Source organism: Struthio camelus, chromosome 8, assembly GCF_040807025.1.
Source record: "Struthio camelus isolate bStrCam1 chromosome 8, bStrCam1.hap1, whole genome shotgun sequence".
NCBI lineage: Eukaryota > Metazoa > Chordata > Aves > Struthioniformes > Struthionidae > Struthio > Struthio camelus.
Window position 1 is genome coordinate 31130089 of NC_090949.1, and position 26022 is coordinate 31156110.

A 26022-nucleotide genomic window follows, 5' to 3' on the forward strand; every position below is an offset into this window, starting at 1 on the left:
GATTACTATCTACTTTCATGACTAACTATTGACAATCTAGTTTTGATTTGACAGTCTTGTGTTTTACAATTGCACAAGGCAAACTGTCTTCAGTTTTACAATAATGAATGGATGCATCTGAATGCCAACCATCCCATTCACTTTAATCAACAATGGAATTAAATTCATGAATATTCACTGATGTGCTATGGAGTTCCATAAAGAGAAGACATATAACTGCAAGCCACCAAAGTTTTGAACAGATAAGTTACTTTTCCACTTTCATCCTTCTAAGTTTGTCCTGTTCCCTCTATATTATTATGTAAAAGAATTTTCATGTAAAAATACTGTTAATCAGCATTGCAAGAAACATGAGGTAGCACATTAGCTTGCTTTGAAAATTCAGGCTAAAGCACGACTAAAACATTGCAACACTAGAGCTATAATATTGCTAAAAACTTCAAAATTTGAAATAGAGAATTTTTAATTTCAGTAGGTAACAAACTGTTGAGAAGTTAGTGAGGAACCAGCTTTAGACAACATAGTTCTGACAGCTGAATGCTATTTCTGTGAAGTGGTGACATACAGCCGTCATATCAGGTGGCAAAGGATGACAAGGGAGCCCACATAAACCAAAGGAACTGATAGGTCCAATGTTGAGGTCTAACACAACAGCTTTTAAGTATTAAGCAGAAGGGTTAGAATTACATCTGTCACATTAAGTCTCCGGCTTTAAAGTCCCCTGTACTGATACAGACAATTTTATAGAGGATTCCATTTAAAGTCAATCTAACATGCCAGTTCTTTCACTAAGCACCTTTATTACCCTTTTATTCTTTGTCAATACTTGATAGCGATATAAAGGTAGATCCTTCACACTAATCCTCAGTACATTCCTCCGATAATGGTTTCTATTTACATTGCTTCAGGAACCTTGCATTCAGACTATAACTGTCAAGTGGCCAATACCTTTGCTAGGCATCAGATAATCTCTTAAATCAAAACAGTGCAATGGTTTTCTGGAAATACAACAAACTTTTACATGACAGTTGGAACTTCACAGTGCAGGAGGCTAGACAGAAGATGGTGAAAAGAGTATCAAATTATTCAGTCGGAGTAGCATGGTCTTCAGTTCTAGTACATTCCTGAGAAACAGTCATGAGGAGGGGGGTAACTTCTTCTCGCACACTCGTCATGACAGAGAGGCAAACAGCAGGTGATTTGGAGCAGAGAGAGGGCTGAAAGTAGCATAATCAGAAGCAAAGATGGAAACTCAGCAGGGGACCTAAAAGGGGGAAAACAAACAACAAACAAACAGCCTGCACAGAGTTTTGAATTGCCTCAAGAACATGTGTAAAGCTGATACAATTAATGAAGATATTACAATGCCTAATTCAACTGATGTCTTATTAAACAATGATAGGCAGAGAAATTTGGGTCTATTTAGATGAATATAATAAAACCTAACACTACTGGAACCAAAGGATCAAGTACAGGTGTTTATAACTGCTGAACTCCTAAACTTCCAACAGAGCAGTTTAAGCCCAGGCATAAATGAGAGATCTGGAAATTACAGTTACAGACATATTTGAAAAAAGAAAAAACATATATATACCCTGGATCAGACTAAAGATCTTTCAAGCCCTCTATCTTTGACAGTAGCCAGTAGGGGATGCTTACGTATATTGTCACAGATAAATCCTAAGTGTTTAAACACCTGGGTTCTGCAACGTTTGCACAGGCAAAGGTACTTAGGCAAAAGCAGCCTGATTTTTCTTTGAAGCTGCTACAACTCCTAATTAATCCCAGCTGTCACTGACTTCATATGCACTTTAGCTAAAAAGCTAACGTCAAGCTTCAAGCAACTTCTGTTTCTCTGAAAATTAACACGCTCCCATCAGACTGCAATTGGAACAATTTACACTGTGTACATTACATTTACAAGACGTTTTAACAGCATCATTTTGAAAAAACAGGCAGAGAGTTTACACTTATGTACTTAAACTTTATTTCTTCATAATTACAGCTATTGTTAGAATTTTTAAACAAAAGGGAAGTCTATAAATAGAGGCTAACCCCACCTGAACAAGTTAAAAAAAAAGTTAAAATTTCGTAAGTAATGCCATTTAGCTCACAGCAGTGGTTTATTGGTAGTCTGAGTAAAAGTATTAGAGTCAGTAACATGAAATGTAACATCAAACGACTCAAAACTTTAAATTCCATAAAGGAAAGGAAAGGAATATATATATATAATATATACATATAATATTGTGTTGGTCCACTGAGTATACATTTTAACAAAAGATAAGAAACTATGTAATCCAGTTAAGCATACAGTTTGCAAGATTAGTGTACACTCATTACAAAGATGTATCGTTAAGTTATAATACTTGCAAAAGTTTTGTTACTTTTAGAGCAGGTGTTTAAATGCTCATTTCCCAGTGCAAAAGAAAACTGTCCAAGTCAAGCTACCGATTTTCCTGAAAACTTGAGAACTACTCTCAGACTCTTGCAGCAGCAGCATTGGTAGGTAACTGGAAGAGATTAAATATATGAAAGCATGGCCCAGTTCTTCCCTACTCCTCACCCTGCCCTAGAGCTGGGTCTTGAAACTTTTCAATTTCCTCAGCAGAAATATCACAAGTTAGAAGTGCAAGGAAAAACATGTCCTCACTGTTTATGCTGCTGCCATCCAAATGTTCTTAAACAGAGCAAAAGATGATCTTTTTTGAAGCTGCTGAAATGAAACCGATTCTCCAGACTGGAGTTCTCTTAAAATGAACAATAAGTTACTTTCATTAAGTTACTTTCATTAACATTCTATCAATCCTACTTTGACTCAGTGACCATAAAGAAATCATCATTCAGTTTAAGGTGCAACTATCAATTGGCATTCAATAAATTACACAAACAGAAAAAACTGTTGTAAAAAAAAAATTAGACTACATGTTTTCTTTCTATTCTCAACCCTATTTCAGATCCAACTTACTAACTTGCCAGTTCAGCTGCGTATTTCACAGGCAAAAGTGGCTCAAATAGCAGTGGGGCCTCGCAATTTGACAGTCATCTTGCCAACAGCAAATGCACATGAATCTTCAATTTAGTTGCTTCATAAAACAGAATATCTGACTGTCTTAGAACCTATGACCATGCAAGAAAAGCAAAAAAGGTTTCAGTAAGATACAGTCTTTCCCATTTAGACTCCACAGAGATTATTATTTCAAGTCCAACAGCAGAATCTTCATTAATGAAAAAAATATATGCATACATATAAAATAAAGCACTCTACAATCCTGGCATTACTAAAATCTCCTTGGAAGTACAAAGGGTTTTAAATAACTGCTGGATGGAAGAGTGTTGGCCATGGCAGAACAATTCCTGTTTGTCACTTTTTGCTCAATTACCAGCTGCTGACTGATTACAGTCAGATAACAACCTCACTACCTGCATTTTAAACTGACTTACTTGCAGGTGGGAAACATACTTGATTTTTGCTGAAAACTTCAGAGAATTTGAATCCTAAAATCAGCAGTTATTCAAACAATAAAAATAAGCAAAGAATTGAATTTAGCAGAAACATTCACACATCTTTAAAAGATATTCAATAAGAATAAGCTACCTAGCATTCTTATTAGACAGTTCAAAACCCAAACAGAAATCGAGGTGTTCTCAGTTAACCTCTCTTCTTCTAACTAAAATCTGCCAAATACACCCAAAAGGAAACAAAGCCACAGAAGAGCAAACCAAACACAAAAACAAGGCTATGCAGGTTTCATCTTCCGTACTGTGCTACTTTCACCAACTTTCTTTCTGAAGGAACTTGATTGGGCCACGTTTTCTTGTCTTTGAATTTCAGGATTTGCAGTTACAAATGCTCACAGAAATCTTTTCATGCATGATTAGAATGACAATCAGTGATTCTAAAGATGTTCTGCAGTCTCTCTTTCTGTGAAACAGAAAGATACTTTGGTGTGCTTGGCTTGCAGCATAAAAATAGCACAGGCAAGAAGCTCAAGAGTATACATACTAGAGCAGTATGATACTAGTTGTTTGACAAAGTTAATGAAATTTAGGGAAACTACAAGTCAGCATGGAAGAAAAGTATTCAGCCACTTTCAGAAGTTTACAACTTTTCATGTTTTCCTGTATATATGTAACTTCTGATTAACATTTAAATAGGTTAAGTATTCAGGAAAAGAGACAAAACAGTTGACATAAGATGCAATCTTATTCTAAACTTCATGCTTCTGATATTTCAGATTTACTGAGTGCAATAGCCAGTTCCAAGTCTTCTTGCTCTTGCTGTTTTAATCTTGCAAGTCTTTCTTTCTCTTCTCTCTCACTTTCCCTCTTAGCCCATTCAATCATGTCTTCCTCAGTAGAATACTGTAGTTTTAAAGACAAAATAATCAGATTAATAATAGTGACAACTAATCCTGTCCAAGTCCTTCGTATGAGGGACAATAACGGTTTTGCAGAATACTGGACATACTGTAGTCTTTAAATATTGGTTGTCAATTGAGTTCAACAGGCTATTAAATGATTAGCTTAGTTCAGGTCTAACTATTAAGAATGGCACTTAAGCCATCCTAATTATGGTTTATTCTGAAATATACTGTGTTCCAAAATTCAATATTAAGTTTCCAAAAAATTTACTGCAGTAAGTGTTAAGTTTTAAATTCAACTATTTTGGATAAAAAATAGTTTATATAAGAAGAAAATGTGACTAAATCAGGAGAATATATTGCAAAGCACACCCATATCTGGCTCTGTGGCACATTCTGATTTACCCTGTCTTCATTATGGATGATTCTGCCAAGTGATAGTGACTGCAAAAATTAGTTGCAGAATGAGTCAGTTCAATCGAACAGCTGAAAAAATGCTTCTCTCAAGAAGCAGCTTAATAACCAAGTAAATGTGCAGGTAAAAACCTAGAAGTAATACAGAGAAAGGTCAATGTGACACAAGAGGAAAACAGAAAGAACAGATTGTTTGACTATGTGTGCTTGTATGTATAGATACACACACACAACATGAATTGAATTGCTTTGATATAACGATTATAAGCAACAGAGAGAGTTAGGAAGTCATCTTAAAACACAAAAAAGTTATGCTAAAATTTGTTTTTATTCAGCATGCAAAGAGGTAGGTGAAGCCTATGTCTTCATGAATGTCCCAACATAAAGTCTGAAGCGGTTATCGTAATACTCTCCAGCTAGTTTCTCCTTTGAGCTATTTCTTTCAAACTTGAACTTTTATTCCATAGAAGTAGAGAAATTTGATTTGTTTTTTTTTCCATAGCTCATGGAGCATTCTCAGTAACTGAAGCTGGAGAAAAATACTTTTTCCTTCACAGAGGATAAATGAAAGTTTTTGCTTTCTCCTCTGTGTTTCACATTCTCTTGAGACCTCCATACTGGCTTTCTCAGTCCCCTCTATCTAGTAAAAGTGATCAATCAGAACGTTTCAAAAGTGTCATGCTGTAACACACATCAACCAGTGCAAATCAATTTTGAGAGCCTGGCAATCCTCTGTTTACTTCAATCAAGCACACAGTTTTATTAGGACTAAAAATAATAAAAGCATCTGATCAAACTACTGTAAATGCAATTTGCATTTATCAGATATCAAGCTTGAGAGTGAAGCGATGCCTTCCAAAATTCCTATTTGCAAAAACACGAAAGGAAAAACTATATATATAGGCATGCACAAACCTTTAGATTTGCTTGTATCACTTGGACACCACGACTTCTATGAAATGGATTCTGGTTATAAAGAGACACCTGCTACTTTCTGCATCACATTCAAGTCTGTAATTTACTGGCCATTCAAAACTCAGTGAATTATATTTCATTAACAAATGGTTATGAGGCTGTTTATGAGTATTTCAGTACATTGAAATTATGATCAAACAGTTCAGTGACAGCTACATTAAAAATCACACCTTTCATTCTACTTTTAATTGGATAATTGGTGGTGTGTGCTATAGGTAAATAATTTATATCTGCTGCATATTCCAGTTACCAAAAAAAAAAAAAAAAAGCAATGCAACTTAAAGAGTTACTGTAACATTTTGCATTATTTCATTTTAGGACAGCCTCAGCTGCAAACTAAATGTAAATACTATTTTAATTCAAAGTTTTATCTCTTTTGTACATGGGGTATGTTTTAATATTTTAACTTAAAACTGAATACTTCAGTGCGAACAATTCAAAGCTGTCATTATACTGAAACAAATGTAAGAAATGTTTACTCACAGTACTGAAGTTTGCAAAATTGTTGGGGTCAGCCTCTTTACTGATGCTGGTGGGAGCAAATGGATCACAGAATAGATCTGCTTCTTGTTCTTTGGGAATGTCTGGGGTGGGGAAAGGCTGAAATGGATCGGTCGGTTTAAAGGAATCTGAAGAGTCTATTTGATTGATAGGTCTTTTCCCTTAGATTAAAATAATTTAAAATGAATTTAAGATAGCAGGTAATAACATGCCAAAAACAGAAAAAAACAAAAAAAAAAACCCAAAAAGCTACTTGGAATATATCCTTTCCCGGTAAACTAGTGGAGTTGCACTGACTTCAGAGGAGGGGTTGCTAATTTAAAAAGGAGGGTACAGTCCATAGTTTCTTAAAGCATAATCATATAAAAAGGAACACACGTATGTTAATGTGCTGATATAACAGTATTTTGGGAAGAGAATTTCTGGAAGTCTTGAGCTCCCATTCTATCAGCACAGTAATTTTTCTTATGCTTATCGATTATCCGTGATCATTCCCCTGAGATTCTTTTATTATTTGGATCAAATTAGCAAAATTTGAGTCAGTGAAAAAAAAGAGGCATTTCTAAGTCTCCAAACACCAGTGAAAATCTCCTCTGACTATGCCAACACCTGTAACTTCTCTAGTTTAAAAAAAAAAAAAAAAAAAAAAAGAGAGGAGTGTGGTAACAAGCAATCACAGGCTTAACTATTTTGTTAATCCTTGCCTAAATAGCTGCAGACATAACACAGAATCAGGCACAAGGACACAAGCCCCCACCTATCTTGTTCTTTTTCCCTCAGCTTAACCAGTCAGCTTTCAACACTTTTGAGGACACTAAACCAAATCCTTCCAAGAATAGTTGAGCTGAATTTCATCCCACTGTTCTTTTCCATATGTTATTATTTACAAAAAAAGGTTTAATTTCAGTTTCTTGAATTTGACTAGAAGATTTTGTGCATTCTGCAAGTGGTTTGATACTTTAATGGTTGTATTCTAAAACTTGCTTCTGTTGTCATTTTAGATTAAAACAGGAGAATTGAACCAGTATCCGCTTATTATTTTGGATATTGCTGTCGCAGGTTAGGAGGAAAAAAAAAAACACACACACACACACAAAAAAAGGTCTTCCATAGACCCAAAGGGATCCTAATGCAGCAATGACTTAGAGACTTCTAGGGATTCCCCCAGGGAATATATAATCTAGTTAGATGCTTCCCAGATAATCTTCCCAGGATAGCCCTCCCTCACGGATGATGTTCTATTACTGACTAACAACACATGCCTACCACTTTCTTGGATAATGCAGGAGGAGCAGCTTCAAGTGACATCCAGGGAGATTTAGTTCTACAGGGGAAGGATTAATAACCATAGGGATCTGAAGTACACAATCTCCAAAGCTCTCCTCCCCTCCTAAAAAATTGAGGGAGTGCTTTTCAGTATCTGGAAAGGCAATGGATATCAGAGGCAAGTGAATAATCCACTCTTCTGCACACTTTCCAGTACAGTGAAGAATCTTAGCAAGATTTCAGGGCATTTCTTTGAAAAATCATGTCCTTGTTTTGAGTCAGACAAAAAGAGTCATTAAAAACAAATACACTTAAACATGTAATTTTTTGATTTCCATTAGGAAAACAATTTAATATTTTAGTTTTCAAAGTAGTCCATTAACTGTATAAATATAGTTACACAAAATTCATAAACACAAAAAGAGCTTCCTATACTGCATCACTGGAAAAATATAAACAATCGTTAAAATCCATGTGACATCCTTATATTCATAGTTATTATCAAGATAACCACAGTATCATTTTTAAATATGTGCATATAAACAGACTATTTTTTTCTAGTCATCTATTGATAAGGATGCCGTTCTGCCACTAGAAGCTTGCATTCTAAAAGGGGATCTCTACACCATCTCATAGCCACTCCCATACCGTGAAGTCAGAAATCCCAAATTGTTTTAGGACCTCCATAAAAGGAAACACCTTACAAAATAACCAAGTTATCATCGCTTCCTATGTCAGCCATTTTAACGTTTACTGTAACACAGGAGTATTAACTGATCGTTTGCAAGGCACGAATAAAAACTGAATCTCTGCAAGGCACAAATAAGCTGAATTTCCATGAGTCAATATTTGAAATTAAGCAGCCGAGTTTAAAACGTCATCTATTATGTTCCCCACCCTTTGGGGGAAAAATATGAATAGATAATTTAAAATTTTTAAGCTATAGTTTTCCAAAAACACCTCAAGATTCTTCCATATAGCATTATAGTAAAAACGGATGCAGTAGAGTTTCTAAAAAAAATGAAACAAATGATATAAACATAAAAAGGAATATTAGTGATATATTTTCAAATCTTTAATAAATATTTGAAAATTAAGAGGCTGTTGTAACCACATAGGCTTGCTGCAACCACTAGAACATGCATATGTTTGTTAATCATGGCCTTTTGTAGAAAACAGTATTTCATGTTATGGAGCAGACCAGAGGATTCAGTTATCATCAAACAAAAAGCAGAGTATAGAAAACTGGGGGTTTATTACTATTACTCAGGTGAGGCTTACTACTATGGACCTCTGGCAAGGCCACCTGGAAGAATTTAACTGAAAAAATCTGAGACAGTCATGCTAACAGAGTTTAATTTGTTTTTCCTCTAGCCATGTAAAAACCTAAATAGCTTTAATATTTCTTCTGAGATAGAGACAGCATTAAAAAATAGAGGCTTTGCAAGGGATAAAACACACCGAATTCTCCCTTTAGGGCATAATTTACTGTAAGATTTACAACGTACCACCTTAGTAACCTTTCAGTTTGTAGCCATGCTATGTTCTTGTAGATGTTTGTAATGACTCTTCACCCATTCTCTAAATTTTTTCTCTCTTCAAAAAAACAAACTATGGTAAAATGCCACACCAAATTTAACTTCCAAGAAGCCGTCGCAAATACATTTGTTTCACATCCTGTTCATTCTTTCTAAATTCAGTACACCTCATCATCCCCTCATAATTACTGTCCATTTACCAATATGAAAGAGAAGGTAATTCTTATTAACATCTCAGGATCAGCTCTTACCAGGTGGCGGTGGACACGGTCTTGTGGGAGTTCCCGTTTTAGGTGGCAGTGCAGGAGGGACATCCTCATTTTTGGCCGGCGATTCCTCAAATAAGTTTTTAGTTATGATCACATTGTTGACAGAACCTGATGTGGAAGAGCTAAAGGGATCCTCATTGTTGGCCTTCAACAAAGAAAACAGCAGTGTATACATTTTCAGTATTCATTTCAGTATACATTTCAGTTTTCAGTACATTTCAATTCTGCTAACACTTTCCCCTCTTTTCAATAATACTTATTTAGAAAAAGAATGAATGTTTGGACTAAGAAAAATATGTTGCCCCCCACTCGCGCTCTCTCTCTTTTTTTTTTTTTTTTTTTGTAAAAAGGGACATATGTTCCACCTATTCCAAGAGACACTAAAAATGAACATTAATGAAAATCATTTAAAAACCTTGAATGGTTAGTGTGTACAGCAATAAAGAGTACAGCAAAAGTGATACTTTGCCAGTGCCCTTAGCAAATTCTGAAAATAGGATAATATTGTAGTATAGAAAAACATTTATAAAGGCACAAAAAAAGATTACAATGCATTATTCAAAGTGGAATTCCATGCCATTTTATTATAAAAAGCTATTTTTCAAGAAATTTAGCAATTATAAAAACTTTTATAAGTGGCAAAGTTGTAACAGTAAAACTGCTGGGAAAGAGAATAGGCTAGACTGCTAACGTCTCGTCACTGCAGTTTTATGCATTTTCCATGAGTGGCAGTAGTTTCTTATTACCTTTGATAACATGCTGAAGTCAGCAAAGCTGCTTCCAAAGGATTCATTTCCAAACAGGGATGCAAAGGGATCTGTAGCTAAATAGAAGCAAAAAAAGAAAATAAAATTGGATTTTAAAAGTTAAATGGCACTGAATGATACAGACTTTTGAAAAACACCACAGAAAACAAACGGGTGTTATATTTTCCCACACAGACTAATTCAAGTCAAATATTTAATAAGGTAGGCACTTTTATTAAGTTCTTGATTAAGTAGCTTTTACTTATGAAAACTATAAATGCTAACTATTGATTCAGAATAATAATTCTCCTGAACAGGGAGAAATTCTAAAGAAACTGATACTCCAGTTTCCGATGTAAAAGTTAAATCTAAATTCCACCAAAAGCATCCAATAACCATATTCCTGTATGTTTTGCCAATATGTGTGCATATATATCTTTTATATATAAAAAAAATATACACATATATAACTGTATGTAAATATTTCACGTTTACACACACATATACACACATGTACACACACATGTGCATTTGATACATAAGAACGACAGCTGGATTCTGCCTCTAGGTCCACTCACGTGGAATGAAATACCTTACTTCACATCATTATCTCAGAATCTGTAATTCAGCAGTACCCTTTAACACATTTTGCATGTAAGGATGAAAAAATGCTATTCTGCTTAAAGCAAGAAGTGCAGTCTTTGCACATATTCACTTAACATGTCTCTAGAAAACAGTATTTTTTGTTTGTTTGTTTGCAGTTAAATTGAGCAGGCTTACAATATGAAATCACACTTGGATGCGTTTTTTCGATTACCACTCGTCAGGCTAACTTGGGAGGATAGTTGGCAGTGTGCTCATCTCAACAGCTATTAACTACAAGATGTTAGATTCCTCTCCAAAACATCTTTAACTGTCAGTTGAGAGAGGATCACAGCAAAGCAAAGCAGCAAAACTTTTAATAGTTTAAAGTGCTGATCAACTAATTCTATCTTAGATCTCCTGTCATGGAATATAAAGCTATCTGCTACGTTACTTAAAAGTAACAGGAAATCCCTAAAACCAGCCCTATCGGAAGCAGTACAAATCATTCAAATTGTCCAAACTCTTAGGCCAGGAGTTTTACCAGTTTCAGGTAGGACAAGGAACGTGTTTACAGAATCAGTCTTCAGTGATAAGCGCTATGGATAATGACACAGTTTTGTTTCAAAAAGACCACCCCCAGATTTATGTCCTTACATTGCCTAAATTTTCCTGTCAAGTACAATGCAATCCCTAAAACGCTCCTATTGTGAATTTACGGTTAAAAGCCTAAAGACATAAAAATAATCCAAAGCAAATAAAAACAAAACCCCCAAAATTTGATGTATGCAGTCCTCCTTTACCTAGATCGTTAGATGTAGTAACAGTTGTTCCACCAGGAGCAAAAGGGTCATTTTTCTTCGGTATTTCTGTCTAAAACAAAAAATTCCTTTGGAGGAAAATTTGTTTTTCAGCTTAAAAGAGTCCTCAGTCTAAGAATACAATTCAGATTTATTTCAATATAAGAGTTTTTAAAATCAAATAGTAATCTTATGCTCGCATGCTTAGCACAAGTGGCTAAAAAAAAAAAAAGTCAAGTTAAATGTGCCATCTTCTTCATTGTATATGTGAGCAGAATCAAAGGTTTTATGATAAAAGATCATGCAACTATTTTTTCCCCATCAAACATGGAAATACAACCAAGAATCCATGATTCACATTCCTGTGCAATAAGCAGGTAAGCAATGTTTTTCTCTCAAAAAGAATATGAATTGTGACATACAGTCCTCTGCTCCAGACGCTAGAGAATATAATTTATCAAGCCATAAATTATGACTACCTAAAGACAGAGGATACTTTACAATGGTAAAGGTCATCAACTTATCTCCCACTTAAGCTCTACAAGAAAAGAGACTTGTTCTCCTGCCAGGTTCAGGATGTTTACTCCAATATCATGTACTCCTAGAAAGAGTTTTTGTTGTATAGCCTCAAGAACAGAGTACTCCTACAATTAAACAGTTTACAAAATAAATCAAGTGCATGATACCTTTCCAAGCTTACTTAAAGGGAAGTAGTTTTCTAAAATATGTAACTGAAATGAATCTGAAAGCTCAGAATCTTTTGTACCACTCTAATATCATTTACGCTCATACCTGTGAGCAAGCTTAATTCTCTCCTGATCATTCCGAGAGTCTTCCAGCTATTTCTATTTTAAAAAAATCAGTGCAAGTTCAGGGAGACCTACCACTTTTTACTACAATTTCAGTTTTGGAAGTAGCTTTTATCAGCGTTAATGAGTCGGCTAACAGAAACTCCTCCTCAGAATTATGATTTCAAAGAATGGGAAAAAGGTAACTACTAAACCAAGATGTAAAAATATCTAATACCTATTTTGGTCTCATGTTATCAGAGCCATCTTCATAAAGATCTAACTATAAGCTATCAATACAGAAAGGTATAGTAAAGCCTCCGGGATGAATGCCTAACAACTCCAGTCCAGAAATGCAGATCTCAAGAATCACAACCGCTGCCGATCATGTAGCCTACACCACAGTTCTGGCTGACTTGTTTACTTCTCTGTGCTTCCCTTATCAGGCCATAATATTACTGAGAATTACTTGTATTAGAAGACGGTAATTTGGAAGAGGATAGTCTGCTGAATAAATATTGAATACTGTAGAAAACTCCTTTTTAAGGCTGCAGGTATAGGCTGCAGTATGGAGTACAACCCAGAGATTTGCATAACATGCACATCACAGAGAAGGACAAGACAATACTAGAGAATATATTAGGTGAAATGATTTCTCAGTCTTGCTTCTGTGGTTTGTGTCAGGCACGCTCTCTACAGCCACCTAGCTTGCCTCCTAATTATCCATGTGCATTTTTTAATTGGAAGTGAGATATGAATAGAAGACGCACTTAGGAGGAGAGGAGGTGGCAAAAGGATGGAAACAAACCTCTGAGATGAAGAATTTCAGCTTCTTATAAGTGTTTATCCATCAGCCCTGAACATCATCTTGTCTTCATCAGATTCTACCCTAGATCTAAGAAGGTTTCACATCCAGCTCTTATCTTATTAGACACTGAAGACTGATCAATAATTGCTCAGTTATAGCATGGGCAGCTAAAAGTTGCACCTAAGTACACTCGTCTTCATTGTATTCATTGTATATCTACTCAGTAGGCCTCTACAAATTATAAGTAAGCTTCAGTGGCTCCTATTAAAAAAGGAAATACGTCCCAAACAACATACACATCTAGGACAATCTGACTTTTCTGATGTGGGGGAGGGGTCCCCCCCCCCCCCAATTTCAAAGAAAATACGTAACATAGTTATTGATTCTACAAGTTTTAGAGGTCAAATCAAGGATCTCAGCATAACCTGGCATAACCTGGTGAGGTTAATCTTAGGTTTTGTTCAATGGTAAGTTCCAACCAGCTACCAGTGCGGTTGTTTACTACTTCCAAACATTCCAATTTGAAGCGCAGTGAAGCTCCACACTAAAGCATTTAAAAGTGTTTTTACTTTTATTTTGTTTGTGACCATCTCTAGAAAGTAGGAGAGAAAAATAGACAAAACAGGGACAGGGAGTTAGAGGTACCTGTTATCCGTATGATTTCAGAGTATCAGGATTTCAAAGCAGTACCAAATGCACAACATAATTCCTTCCATATAATTGAGACAAAATAAACTAAGAGGTGTGCTATCAAACTTACTGCGAGACTACTGCTGTTGCCTGTAGCGCTAAATGGATCAGTGCCTGCAGTCACAAAAGGATCAGTGGAGGACTGTTTGAAAAAACAGTCGGCTGCAAAAGGATCGGAGCCTTTGAAAGGATCAGGACCAAAAGGATCTAAAGAAGTAAATACTGCATTAATATTTCTGCTAGTTTTATTTAGCTTAATATCTTAAAAATAAAACATTTCATATTGCTTATTTCGTAGTGCAGAAAGGTGACACAGTTAGGACCAAGTATCTTTGAAGCATGAAGTTCACCTGCAAATAACTTCTATGATCCAAAACATTGGACAAGCTAACATTTTCTGTACATCACGGAAACTCTGGATAACGACAGTGGCTCAGTTCTGGAACCATTTGAGCACATAGGTTCTTTATACATCCTCCCTTAAAAAGGTACCATTTTACAAAAGCTAATGTTTTTCAGAACTCCGCTACTCTCCTCTCCTTAATTCCCCAAACATAGCTGATGTTTTCTTATTTGGCACTTGGTACACAATGTTATTTTGCTATAGCCTTTGTACAGTCTATTTTGCTTTTGCCAGCCGTAAGGTCATCCAGGACCAAGTAAATAATACAATGATGAATTGAGACTGTCCACCTTTTTAAGTATCTAGTGCTAGAGAAAGTTGCTGAATTGAGAGCTTTTAAGAGTACAGTCCTACTTATTTGCATACAAATTAGGCAGCAAGAGTTTGGGGCCTTCTGTTCACCATCTTCAGATACACTTAAATCGCAACTCAGGATACTTCCGACAGCAAAAGAGAAGTCCACCAAGAATGTGCTTCTCTGGAGAGGCTTCATATAAGTAGCCAACTGCTACTACTGTTTATCCATCTTGAGGCAGTTTTCAGGTCATTTCCATCTTTTTCGTACTGAAAGTGGTGACACGCTTTTCCCATATACTCTTCTACTATGAATCATCTACAAACACAGACACATTAAAAGTTAAAAAGTTACTTACCAATTTTCCCAAAAGGGTCATCTTTGAAAGGATCACCTGTTTTTTAAAAAAAAAAGAAAAGAAAAAAAAAAAGAAACGAAACATGTAGCTTTTTTTTTAAACCATTAAAAATATACTGAGGTGAAGTCTCTTAGGATATAAATTAATCTCTATAACTAGAATTTAGCAACTCTCACTCAGAGGAGTAGTTTCACTAATTTCAGTAGAACTACAAGAGCTGGTGTTAGACAGAACAACTATTCATCAAGTAGCTTAGTACCAGCACAAAGTATACACTAAAGCAGCCATTTCAAAGATGCATCTGGGTAGCTATTGTTATTAAACACCCACGTTGTGCAGCATTTACCATCATGATAACCCAGGCCACCGATAGAAGCTTAGTCCCAGATTTAATAACTCTCACAGGCACCATGGATAGCAACTCCTGGTCTTAAGTGTTCATTTCTGTACTGGCAACATTGTCCCAGTCGCATCAGTCATGCTCCCACATGGATATGCTAACTCTTAGCTATAAGCACCTACCCCCGAACACATCTTTGGACACAAAAAGCCCAAAGGCCGACTACTAAAAGAGATAGCCTTTCTTTCAGAGGAGAAAGGTATGTCATTGGCTGTAGCAGGACCACTTCAATATAAACACATAATCAAACAAAAGCTGCATGGAGGCATTCAAATTAAAAATATTTTAAATTACAGTTTTATTTATTTAAAATTATTAAACCTGCAAACTGACAGTCATTCAGAAGCCAAGTCATCCTAAGTAAATTTAGTTTATTTTCCTTCTGAAGCGATCTGAGCTAAAACAATTAGACGATCTTGATTCTGAAAAGTATGTCAAGGCATATTAATGTGGCTTAAAACATCTGCTCTAGCAGTTAACCCAAATTAACTCTCCTTCTCCCACGCTCCAAGCATCTCCATGCAGACCACCCCTTCCAACATAAAACCAGAGCAACAGCATTCGTAAGCGTTGAGTTCTTAAAATAAAGCACAGCATTTGCACAAGATGAACAGATGGTGCAGTTCCACATACCTTTTTCTGAGTGCCAAACTCACTGTAAATAGGCCAAGCCATTCATTCTCAACCACCCACACCCTCCCCACAGCACAGCTCACTGAACCTTCAGTTGAGCTATTTTGCTGTAAATTAGATGAGCGACATGAAATGCATCACAAATATGCCTGCACCTTTCACATCAAAAACGCAACCTCAGGGGTGGGGAGGAGACACACTCTGGAAGTGCAGTGCAGGAAAAGTGCAGTTCTCACAGCTAATACAGAAGTGCAGACGAAAGAAAGGGAAAACACCCTGGGACTGTCATTTCTGGTTTTGTGAGGCTATTGGCTCCACGCTCCTGTCACTCAAACACCTTCCCATTTATTCTAAAAAGACCAGTTCCGAGGTGTAGATTAGTCTGACATGTTCAGACAAAACATCTTTCTGCAAATCCGTACTTAGAAAAGTTTACTTACTGCCAACAAAAGGGTCAGATCGGAAGAAGTCTAAGCTGGCTTCAGAAACTAGATCAGGTAATGGATGAGATTCAGCATCAAATGGATCCTCCTGGGTAACGTGAAAGTAGTAAGAGAAGTATGAAATTTTTAAGATGCAGAGGAGAGAAAACACATATCTCATGTCTTTCTTTTTAGCTTTAAGTAACTACTAAATGTTATCATATAGACAACTGGAATTCTATATAATTCATCAATGGGCATCCGAAATGTTTCTCAACATCAATCTGCTACATGAGATAAAGCGTTTTCATGACATATTCAAATTAAAAACAGTAAGAAAATGATAATTTGATTTCTATGCTAGTCTATGACCATCATGTAAGTAACTGACAGGATGTAAACCTGAAATAATTTAACTATGACTTTAGTTTTCCCTCCATCAAATCTGAACAAACTTACTTTTTTTGTAATAGCTGCAGCTGGGGTCTCTTTCCCTTCTTCCACAACAGCTTCTATTGTTTCAGGACTATTCCTTATCTACAGAAGGATAAAAGTAATTCTGCATATATTAAAAAACAAAAAACCCCACTATGTATACCATTCTTCATATCAAAGTGTTAAAAATAATACTAAAGGATATTCTAGCTCAAGAGATTCATAATTATTATAGAATAGAAATAGTCCATGAAACCTGTGAAAGTCATTAAAAAAAAAATCCAGGAACATACTTGGAGATAAGGAAGGACATCCATTAAGCAGGATAGCTCTAGATTTTCCATGCTATACCTCATTCTGTTCTTGCGGCATCAACTGGAGACAGCTGCTCTCCCTTAATATCAATTCTACTATTAAACTTAAAAAACAACAACAACAACAACAAAAAAACCAAAAAAACCCCTATGTATCTTTTCCAAAGCAAAAGGCCCTGTTACAACTTTCCATCCAAGTGAAATTTGCTTCCTCTCCTGATAATCAGCTTTCAGATCAATGCAGTAGAGTTCCTCTGAGCAAAACCCTGAAACTGGACTTGTGCAAGTGTTTAAAAACAAAATGTAATCAGTCATGATCCACTTTTAACTTTTTCCAACTTCACAGCTGCATTACATCATGATCAAGCAGGCAAAACACTTTACTCACTGGAGACGCATTGTTTATTTGTTCATCTTCTGCTAAACTTTCCCTTTCAGCATTCTCATTAAGGTTAGCAGTTTCACTGCTGCTGTTGCTAAGACTAGAATGATCCACAGTTCCATTAACAAGTACATTATGTTGCTGGGAGTGCCAACTAAATTGGTTATTTTCCAACTCTTTCAGCTCAAGAAGTTTTGTTTGCACCTGTAAACAGAAATAAATTTATAATTATTAGTACGGCAGTGCACAGAAGGTAACACATGACCATCTCCTCTCAAATATAAAGAGGAAGGTATAGATCTGAAATTATTTTCCAAAACAAAATAATAATAAAACTGTGTTCTTTCAAAGCAAAGGATAAATTTGAGAGATAAGCACAAATGTGACTAAGAAGAGATTTAATGTGGTTGAAGGAGAGCTCTGAGAACCTTCTTACTGCCAAGGAAACAGACCATCAACAGAGACGTCAAAACCTGTTGCTTTGTTTCCACTCAAACTCATAAGGGGAGTTGCAAAGCTTTTTTCCAGATTTTTACAGTTATGGGGTTACAATTGCTTTCCACTCGGTAAATTAAAAAGGCCACCTTATCAGACTGCTCATCTTCCAAGAGGGAAAATTACAGTTTATTATCTCCTCCCACACGATTTTTCTACAAAATCCACAGTGTATCTTCTAAGCAGAAAGATACATCCACACGTCCTTACTTCGCCAACATGCCTAAAAAAGGCCTCACAGCAAACATTTACACTTACAACCATGCTGTGAGTTATGAAGGAACTACTGAATTCAGCAGATTATGCAGAAGAGGGAACATGGTTCAGATGAAGATATTTAGGTGTCTAAATCTCGCTGATTTCTAAGTCTCCTAAATAGAGGTTAGGAACCTAAATAAAAGGGGGTTTCATTGCTTTGCCCACAGAAATTGGGTAGTAGCAAAGAAAACATCTGGTATCTTTCAAATGCACTCACCTCAGATCAACCATTAGATAATCCTGCCTAAAGCACCAAAACACCTATGGTTGAGCTTGATTTTATTGCTTTTGGCTCACAAACAAGAATAACGATATAAAACCTGTCCAAGAAGCTAAAAAAGGTTTTTGGTACAGACAAGCATTACCAATCACTTATAATACCTGCCTCAAATCTGTTAATCTCAAGCACCTCTTGCTAACATGCAGAAATATGGAAACAGAACAGTTTTCTCTACCTCTAATGAAAAAATAGACAATCCATTTGTTTGCTTCTCAGTCTCTAAGTCTCCTACCAAATTAAATTTTAAAATTATGAATGTTATAAACCTTTTCAATAGGAAAAAATAGCATTCTCTCATGAACAGCAGAAGTTTTAACAAAAAACTTTGTGAGCAAGTTACAGATATGAAGACTATGAAATGACCAACCCCCCAGAAAATCAACCATTTCTAGGGTTCAAAATTAATAGAATGGCATTAAAAGAAAAAAAGCTGATAATGAAAATAAAGACTCTGGCTAACATATTAGAAGACAGCTGGCAAGTCAGAGTAAGAAAAAGAAGTGGTGAGGAAAGACGCTTCACTGCATAAAATCCAGTGCAGTTATCTTTCTACTTGTAAGTATCTAGTCACAATCCAATTTATTCTTACATTCAGGTTACTTTCTTCATTCAACAATGCTCAAAGAATTGGGAGTTTCTACACTGACATCACATCAACTAAAGGAATGGCAGAGAGCATGGCCCAGGCCGTGGCTGGGGAAACAAAGCTTAGATAACTACCACACACAGTGAATTTAAACCAGTGTTATCCCTTTCTCATTCATTACATTAAGACAGATTTAGTACAATTAATTAATCCCTTTTTATTATCAAAACTTGGAGAAATATAATGCAGTATCATCTTGTGACTTGAGTCAGCCTCTAAAAATCTTAGCAGCCATTAGCACAAAACACATTTGTGAAAGCAACTGAAAGACATGTGCAAACAGTGAAGAAAAAGTAACACTTCCTCTTAAAAACAAACAACACACACACACACACACACACACACACACACACGAAAGGTTGTCGGTTAAAATGTTTGTTTTTCAAATTGCCTTACTGAAGTGATTTCCTGTTGTGAATCCTGCAGATGTTGCTGAAGAGGTTCCAGCTGTGCTTTCCCAGACTCTATGCAATGCTCAAGCTCTGCAGTTTCTTGCTGCAGGCGACTCAGCTCCTCTTGAGCTTTGGTTAGTTCATCTTCATATGCAGAAATCTTTGATTCCTGGCTTGTTATTTCACCCTTCAGCACAGCTATCTGAAGCATGAGCAAGTATTTCAAAGCCAAATCCCCAAAAATCCACAACACATCCAGCAAAAACTATTATTTATGACCATAAAAGGCAAAGAAAAATAACTAAAAAAATCCAAAAACCTCACAGCTAACACGGGCAAGACAGATCTTACCTGAACAAAACTCCCCGTTGGTGTCAAGGAGATTCTGGTATTCCAGTTTTTTTTTCCTGACCAACATGGATATTTCTAATATTGGAAATGTCATTTTATACCACAAGGAAATATTGTAGATTTATATTAGCAAAAAAAAAAAAAAAAAAAGCCTTAAGATGTTTTTTGTTTTTTTTTTTTAAACTGGTAGAAAATTAGAAGCACTTGTGGGACTGATTACATCTATAGTTTGCACACCATGAGAACCTTATGGTTCTCGCTGTATTATTGGCACAACAATACTAAATTAGGAAGCCACTGAAATTAGTGGCTTATTCTCTGTTGGTCACAAAATCTGGAAATTCATTATATACTCTTTACAGTTTTTTCTCTTTCCTCAACTGTAACACACTGCAAGACTACTCTCTTCAAACTGAGGTGTTTACTCCGCCATGGGTCTGAGCCACTAGGTCTTACCAAATGGGCCTCCTCTGCACACTTCTGCCTGATATCATTAAGTTGCTCTTCCAGCTTAGCCTTCTGCTCATCCAGATCATTAAGGATTTCCTGTGCTTCCTGCTTCTGAGCTTGCAGCTTTTGCAGATTACTGCTCTCCCGCTTTACTTCATCTTGTAGATCCTGTAATAAAACAGATTTCCTTTGGGTTTCGTGTTTTTTCCTCTCCCTCTTTTGACCACTACGTTCTGTAGTAATTTTGTAGTATAAATTGCAGTACCAATGCCTCAGATTTCAGAGCAAGAACACATCTTTCAAAGACTAAAATTTAGCACCTCAGAGAAGCAAGTATTTTAAAGCCTGTATTCTGAGACATAAATACACAGGCTACTTGCTTTTTCCTTTCTTTATTCAGAAGAAACTCACTGGAATATTGAAGATTATACCATCAACAAAGAGATTAAACGTTTCACCTATAAAGAGGGTCAGGTTTCTATTTTCAATTTCTAAAATCTTCCTTGTTCAGCCTGCTACATCATCTTTCTCCTATGTTTTAGTAATATGTTAACATACTAATTTACTGAGTTCCTTGATAATAATAGAAATCTTTTATTGTGCTCCCTTCCTCCACAAATACATATCCAAAAATACAAATTACTGTAGCAGAAGAGTAAAGAATAAAACATGTACATCATTACCCCACATTGCACTCCTTTCAACAGCCTCCCTGCCTCTGATTTTGTGCAAGTTATTCAAGAACTTATTTTCAAGGAACAATACTGGAAAGAAATTCACGTTCCATCCATGAAAATACGACATTTTTTAACTTATGAAACAGCAGCAACCAGGTATCATGTATTTTAAGTACATAAGTGGCATCATATGGTAATTGGTTCATTTCTGAGCAACAGCAATGGTTATACTTTTACAAACTGCAGAGATAACACTAGGAAAAAAGAGACAATTCAGGAAGAGAAAAACAGTCAAGAGGAAGAGATAATATAGGGAGATCAAAAGGACTGATATGCAAGGAGAAGTATTAAATGAAAAGAGAAGACTGCAGCCTTTCCAGAAAAATATGGTAACTGAAGGAAGAATCATGAGAGAGTAAGACAGGGAGAGAGAGAAGGAAAGAATAGAGAAAAAAAGAAAATTAGGGAGGAAAAGAAAATAAGCAGAAGGGAATTTTTGATTAGATACAAACATTATTCTGCTGTTCTAAGCTAGAGATCCCCTTCTTTTTAATTATTTATTTTAGTGAATGAGATTATGAGTTTATCCGTATGTGCTGACCCCTCCAGACAATCAGTAGGACAAAAAAAGCCAAATTTTGTCAAATTTTGCACAAGACAAGCAGATAGGCATACACTGCAGCTGCAGCAGTCAGACACTAGGCCTCAAAACAACTGACAGCTAGGACAGAACCTCTAAAGAAACATTATATCCTTTTAAACTTAAGGTCTTTAAATCAAAAGTAGATGCTTTTATGAAAAAAAATTTAAAAAAATTAAGGTTTAATAAAGGTATAACTAGTTAAAATTATATGATTGATGTTGTACAGCAGTCAGACTAAATGACCTGCTGATTATTTCTAATCTATGAAAAATCAACACATACCTGCCTCTGACAGGCACTGGTGGCCTGGATAATTGGGAGACTGTCCTGATAAATTTGTCTTTTAAATCACTTTGAGAAATGAGTTATCAGCTGACACCCAACATAAGCATCAGGGTAAAAAAGTAACAGCTTAAAGAGATTTTACAGTCTCCTTTTTTCTAAAAGGAGCAAGCATTTACATACACACAAGTTAAATATAGATCGCCCCAGTCTTGCTACATCCTCCTTGAATCCTAATGTCTGTCCTAGGCACAGAAGTAGGGTCACTGACTAAATCTGATAGCTTCCAGAAAGGAAATTCATGTTCATATGGCCGCCCCAGAAATAATTACAGGTCAGAGCAGACATAATACACAGAACTAAAGGTAATATCCAAAGATATATCTTCATAAAATAAAGAAGACTCCAATTAAATTTTGATTTCAAAGAATATCCTCCGCACAGGAAAAAAGAGATCTTAACACTCAAACACTGAACGAGACCCCATTTTCAAACAATTAATATATTTGAGATGGTATAAAAAGTAGCTTTTTAAAATGGTAATAGGCATCTTTGTGTTAGATTTACAATCGTGGTAACTTTACATGCTAATGTAGCATAGGACAAGGAAATCTCAAAAGATCTGTATTTCCACAAAAAGACAGACAATGGATTTAATAGCCACACTATTCTTAATTCAAGCACTAAGAACCTTCAAGTCAGAAAGAGTACAGACAAGTCAAACTTTACTGACTTTCTAATGGCTTTGGTGCACTGCAACAAAGCATAGGGAAAACCCAATGCTGACAGAGATACTCAGAGCATAAGCCTGTTTTTAAGGAAATTCAGGCCAACAAGGAGACCAAAAGGCTTGAAGAAAAGACCAGAAGCATTCTGGGCTCATTGAAAAGAGACTATTCATCCTGAAATACCTTTCAGAGAGGAGAACAGCCCTGAAACAGGATCTCATACGCAGATATATTCTTCCATAGATCTGAACATGTATTATGCTTTGTTTATTAGTCACATGCACTTATTCTAAAAATCTCTTTACAAAAGTTTCAATGTCCTACTGAAGAGCAAAACATAGACCTTTTGACTTAGTATTAGTGAAATTACGGGGAACATGCAGTTGTTGTTGGGAGTACCAGGAGAATCACTCATTTCTGCGTCTTGGTAGTTAGACTGACAAACCATACACGTGCACGTGAGATGCTAGATGGACAATGAGAACCTCATGGATGTGGCCAGGAGCCCGCTGCTTGAGGCAGTGGCTAGCTGCTGAGGAGCATCAACACCTGGGTCTAGCAAAGCAGCTTAGTAAACGAAAGAAGCTGGGTGAGGGAAATGAGAGAAAAAGGGGACAGCGAGGTGAAGGCACTTACAAATTGTACTTGATATGTGTTCAAAAACTAATGTTTTAGTAATATGTTAACTTTGTAAAACCCAGAGTTCTCTTCTTTGAGGGAATAATTCATACCCGAGATCATTGCTCCTGAATTTGTGAAAGAATGCTAATCCAATCACGGAAGTAGTTAGGGAAGGGTACCTTAGAAGCTTCCCAATTTTTGCTCTTTATTTGCATAGTAAATAAAATAAATAAAATATTTTATACAGAAATCTTTCCTCCCATAGAATTAGTTCAACTCATCACAAATTGTGGATATCTGTGAGATGATAATTTGCATCCATGGGAGTAATCCTGGTATCACAAGCCCCAGAGAAAGATGCCACTAAATTAGCCTTATCAAAGGTGGCACACTAGAACATGATGGTTTTGTATACCATCTTTAAAAATGCCACTCTTAGAATAAAGCAGAAGAAAGCAGGATGATGTAAAAACATTCGTAGTCCGTCACCAACATTTTCTCAAGTTCTAGAAAGTTTCACCGAACAGGTCCTCCAAAATTAAGGAGTAAGGAGATAAGAGATAAAAGGCCACAAACTCAAATAAATGCTGCAGGCATATCCCACTTGATGCTGATGGTCTGTCATTTTTCAGATAAACCAGTAACAGACTGTCCCTTCTCTGCAGTCTGAAAGAACTCAGCATTAACAAGGGACAAATAGCTTGTGTGATCACTAAGAGGTTAAGGGCGTATGACAATTGCTTCTACTGCTCTGGGCACAATGGTTTCATTGATTCTGTGATGCAGCTGACTATCAAACAGTAGATGATAAACATATACACAGATCATACTAACACTGTAATATTTTAGGCCTTCTAAAGCAGGAATTAGATCTAAGGCTTTTGATCTAGTTTTACATACCTCTTGTGAAAGAGATGCCAGAGAGCAACCTTCACATGAACACACATACAGATTCCAGAGCAGATTAACAGAATTATCATGTATACATGTCAAAAAAATACCAGTAACACATTTTAACAGTGTGAAAAGGTATTCTGCATAGTGGGGAGTGGAATGATCACTGCATGCATGGACAGAAATCACAGGCATGGGCAACCTCTGTATGCATTTCCTCAGTTGCTGTAGCTGGCTGCCATTGCGACTAACAGACAAGCATCAGATTATCTCCTGAAAGGTCACGCTATTAATCATCATCATCCTGGCTTGAAGATATCCTGGCTTGATAGTCAAGCACAAAATTCACCACAGAGGTAACACACAGGCTTTTTTTTTTCCCCTTACACGAAGTAAAATGCAGCAATCTTGCATTATTTACTCTTAACCAAGTCTTGCATTATTTACTTTTAACTAAATAATTTATTTTCCACTATTATTCTTAAAAGAAATTTAGATGATCAGACATCTCACTGGAGGTTTTTTTTCTTAATGCAGCAATACCAGCTGCTTTTGCAGCTTACGATTTAACTGAAATACTGCTTTGCAGCATTTAATTCAGGGCTAGTCTGTTAGCACCCTAAACACTGATGTTGACTACATAATTTTTAATTCATTTAAAATACTCATGACATTCAAATTTTCTAATATTCTGGAAAGTTCAATATCATCCTTTTAAATAAAAATCAAATGGATTTTATTTTTGAATTCACTCACTTCAGGCAAAATTAACTTAAGGCAATATCATTCTCCCAAGCTGGCAATTACTATGACTCTTAAACAGTCCCATGTACAAGTCCCATTTAACTCAACCACTTAAGATTTTATTAATTTGCAATATTAGTGTCTTCTTCATTTTAATTACACATTAAATAGCTTTGCTTTGAATTAGAACTCCAGATAGGCTACACATTTTAAGAGTTCATATATTTATATAAACACCCCCACCAACCCACATTCACACAACAAATACATTTCAAAGAATATTCTTTTTCTTAGCCACCACTGAATAAGTGATGCGATCTTAAGACTCAGTAATCCCACTGCCATTAAAACACCACATGGTTCAATATCAGATATCTCAGCAGTAATTCTGTGTCTTATTTACCTGGACCTCACTCGTCCTCTGTTTGATGGCATCTTCTTTCTCCTTCAGGTCTTGCTCTACATTATTCTTTTCCCTAGAAGACCAGCAAACAATGCAAGAATACTTAAGAACATCAGCTACACCAGGTACAGTTATCCAGCTTCCTAAACCTGTATCTCTCTTTAAATACATAGTGAAACATTAAACACAGAAAAAATGTAGGGGATTTCTGCTTCCCAAATTATTTACAAGACAGAAGCCTATATAAGTGATCTGCATTAAAAAAATGTCTTTTCACCCAACTGCACTTCAGTGATAAGAACGGCTCAAAAACGGAAGGGGGCGGGAAGGAGAAATCAATGAAATACCGTCTTCAGTGATCTCACTGTTGCCATGGAGCACTTGCCTAATGAAAACTGCTGGGAAAAGTGGGAGGGATTGCATCAGATTCTATGTATTAACCCTTGCAATCACAGTAATTCCTGTGCTGACAGCAGCTAGAAAACGTTTCCAGGAGGCCGACCCAGCTGATTAATTAACCTTGCCTATCAGATTTCAGATATCTGTGTGGGTAAGCTCAGTCAGAAGGGATGTTAGATTGCCATGATCAGTATGTGCTTAGAGACTCCATACATAGTTATTTGCTGCGTCATGTCAAGTCTGTCCCTACAGATGTTTATTCAAGCTTAAGAGTGATTACTGCTGACAGGGGAATTATCACCAATACATTCTTGGCAGTCAAAGATAGCAATAGCTTTAAGAAAGAAAGAAAGAAACCTCCACAACTTAAAAATGC

At 36.1% G+C, this 26022-nt stretch overlaps 1 protein-coding gene across 3 annotated transcripts in view; it reads right to left on the bottom strand.

The window, feature by feature from the left end:
- Positions 1-1963: 1963 nt before the first annotated feature.
- The window catches only part of EPS15 (epidermal growth factor receptor pathway substrate 15), a 53772-nt gene continuing 29713 nt past the window's right edge, over positions 1964-26022 (bottom strand). For 2 of the 3 annotated variants that reach the window (XM_068953112.1, XM_068953111.1), the window contains exons 13-25: positions 25248-25320; positions 20262-20423; positions 19459-19656; positions 17390-17587; positions 16712-16789; positions 16271-16361; positions 14798-14833; positions 13812-13948; positions 11459-11528; positions 10074-10150; positions 9310-9472; positions 6237-6415; positions 1964-4365 (exon numbers count right to left, since the gene is read on the bottom strand). In XM_068953112.1, coding sequence (XP_068809213.1) covers positions 4219-4365; positions 6237-6415; positions 9310-9472; positions 10074-10150; positions 11459-11528; positions 13812-13948; positions 14798-14833; positions 16271-16361; positions 16712-16789; positions 17390-17587; positions 19459-19656; positions 20262-20423; positions 25248-25320 — 1609 coding nt within the window. In that variant the 3' untranslated portion in view covers positions 1964-4218. The remainder of the gene's footprint in view (positions 4366-6236; positions 6416-9309; positions 9473-10073; positions 10151-11458; positions 11529-13811; positions 13949-14797; positions 14834-16270; positions 16362-16711; positions 16790-17389; positions 17588-19458; positions 19657-20261; positions 20424-25247; positions 25321-26022) is intronic. The other variant, XM_068953113.1, reaches the window with a different exon arrangement.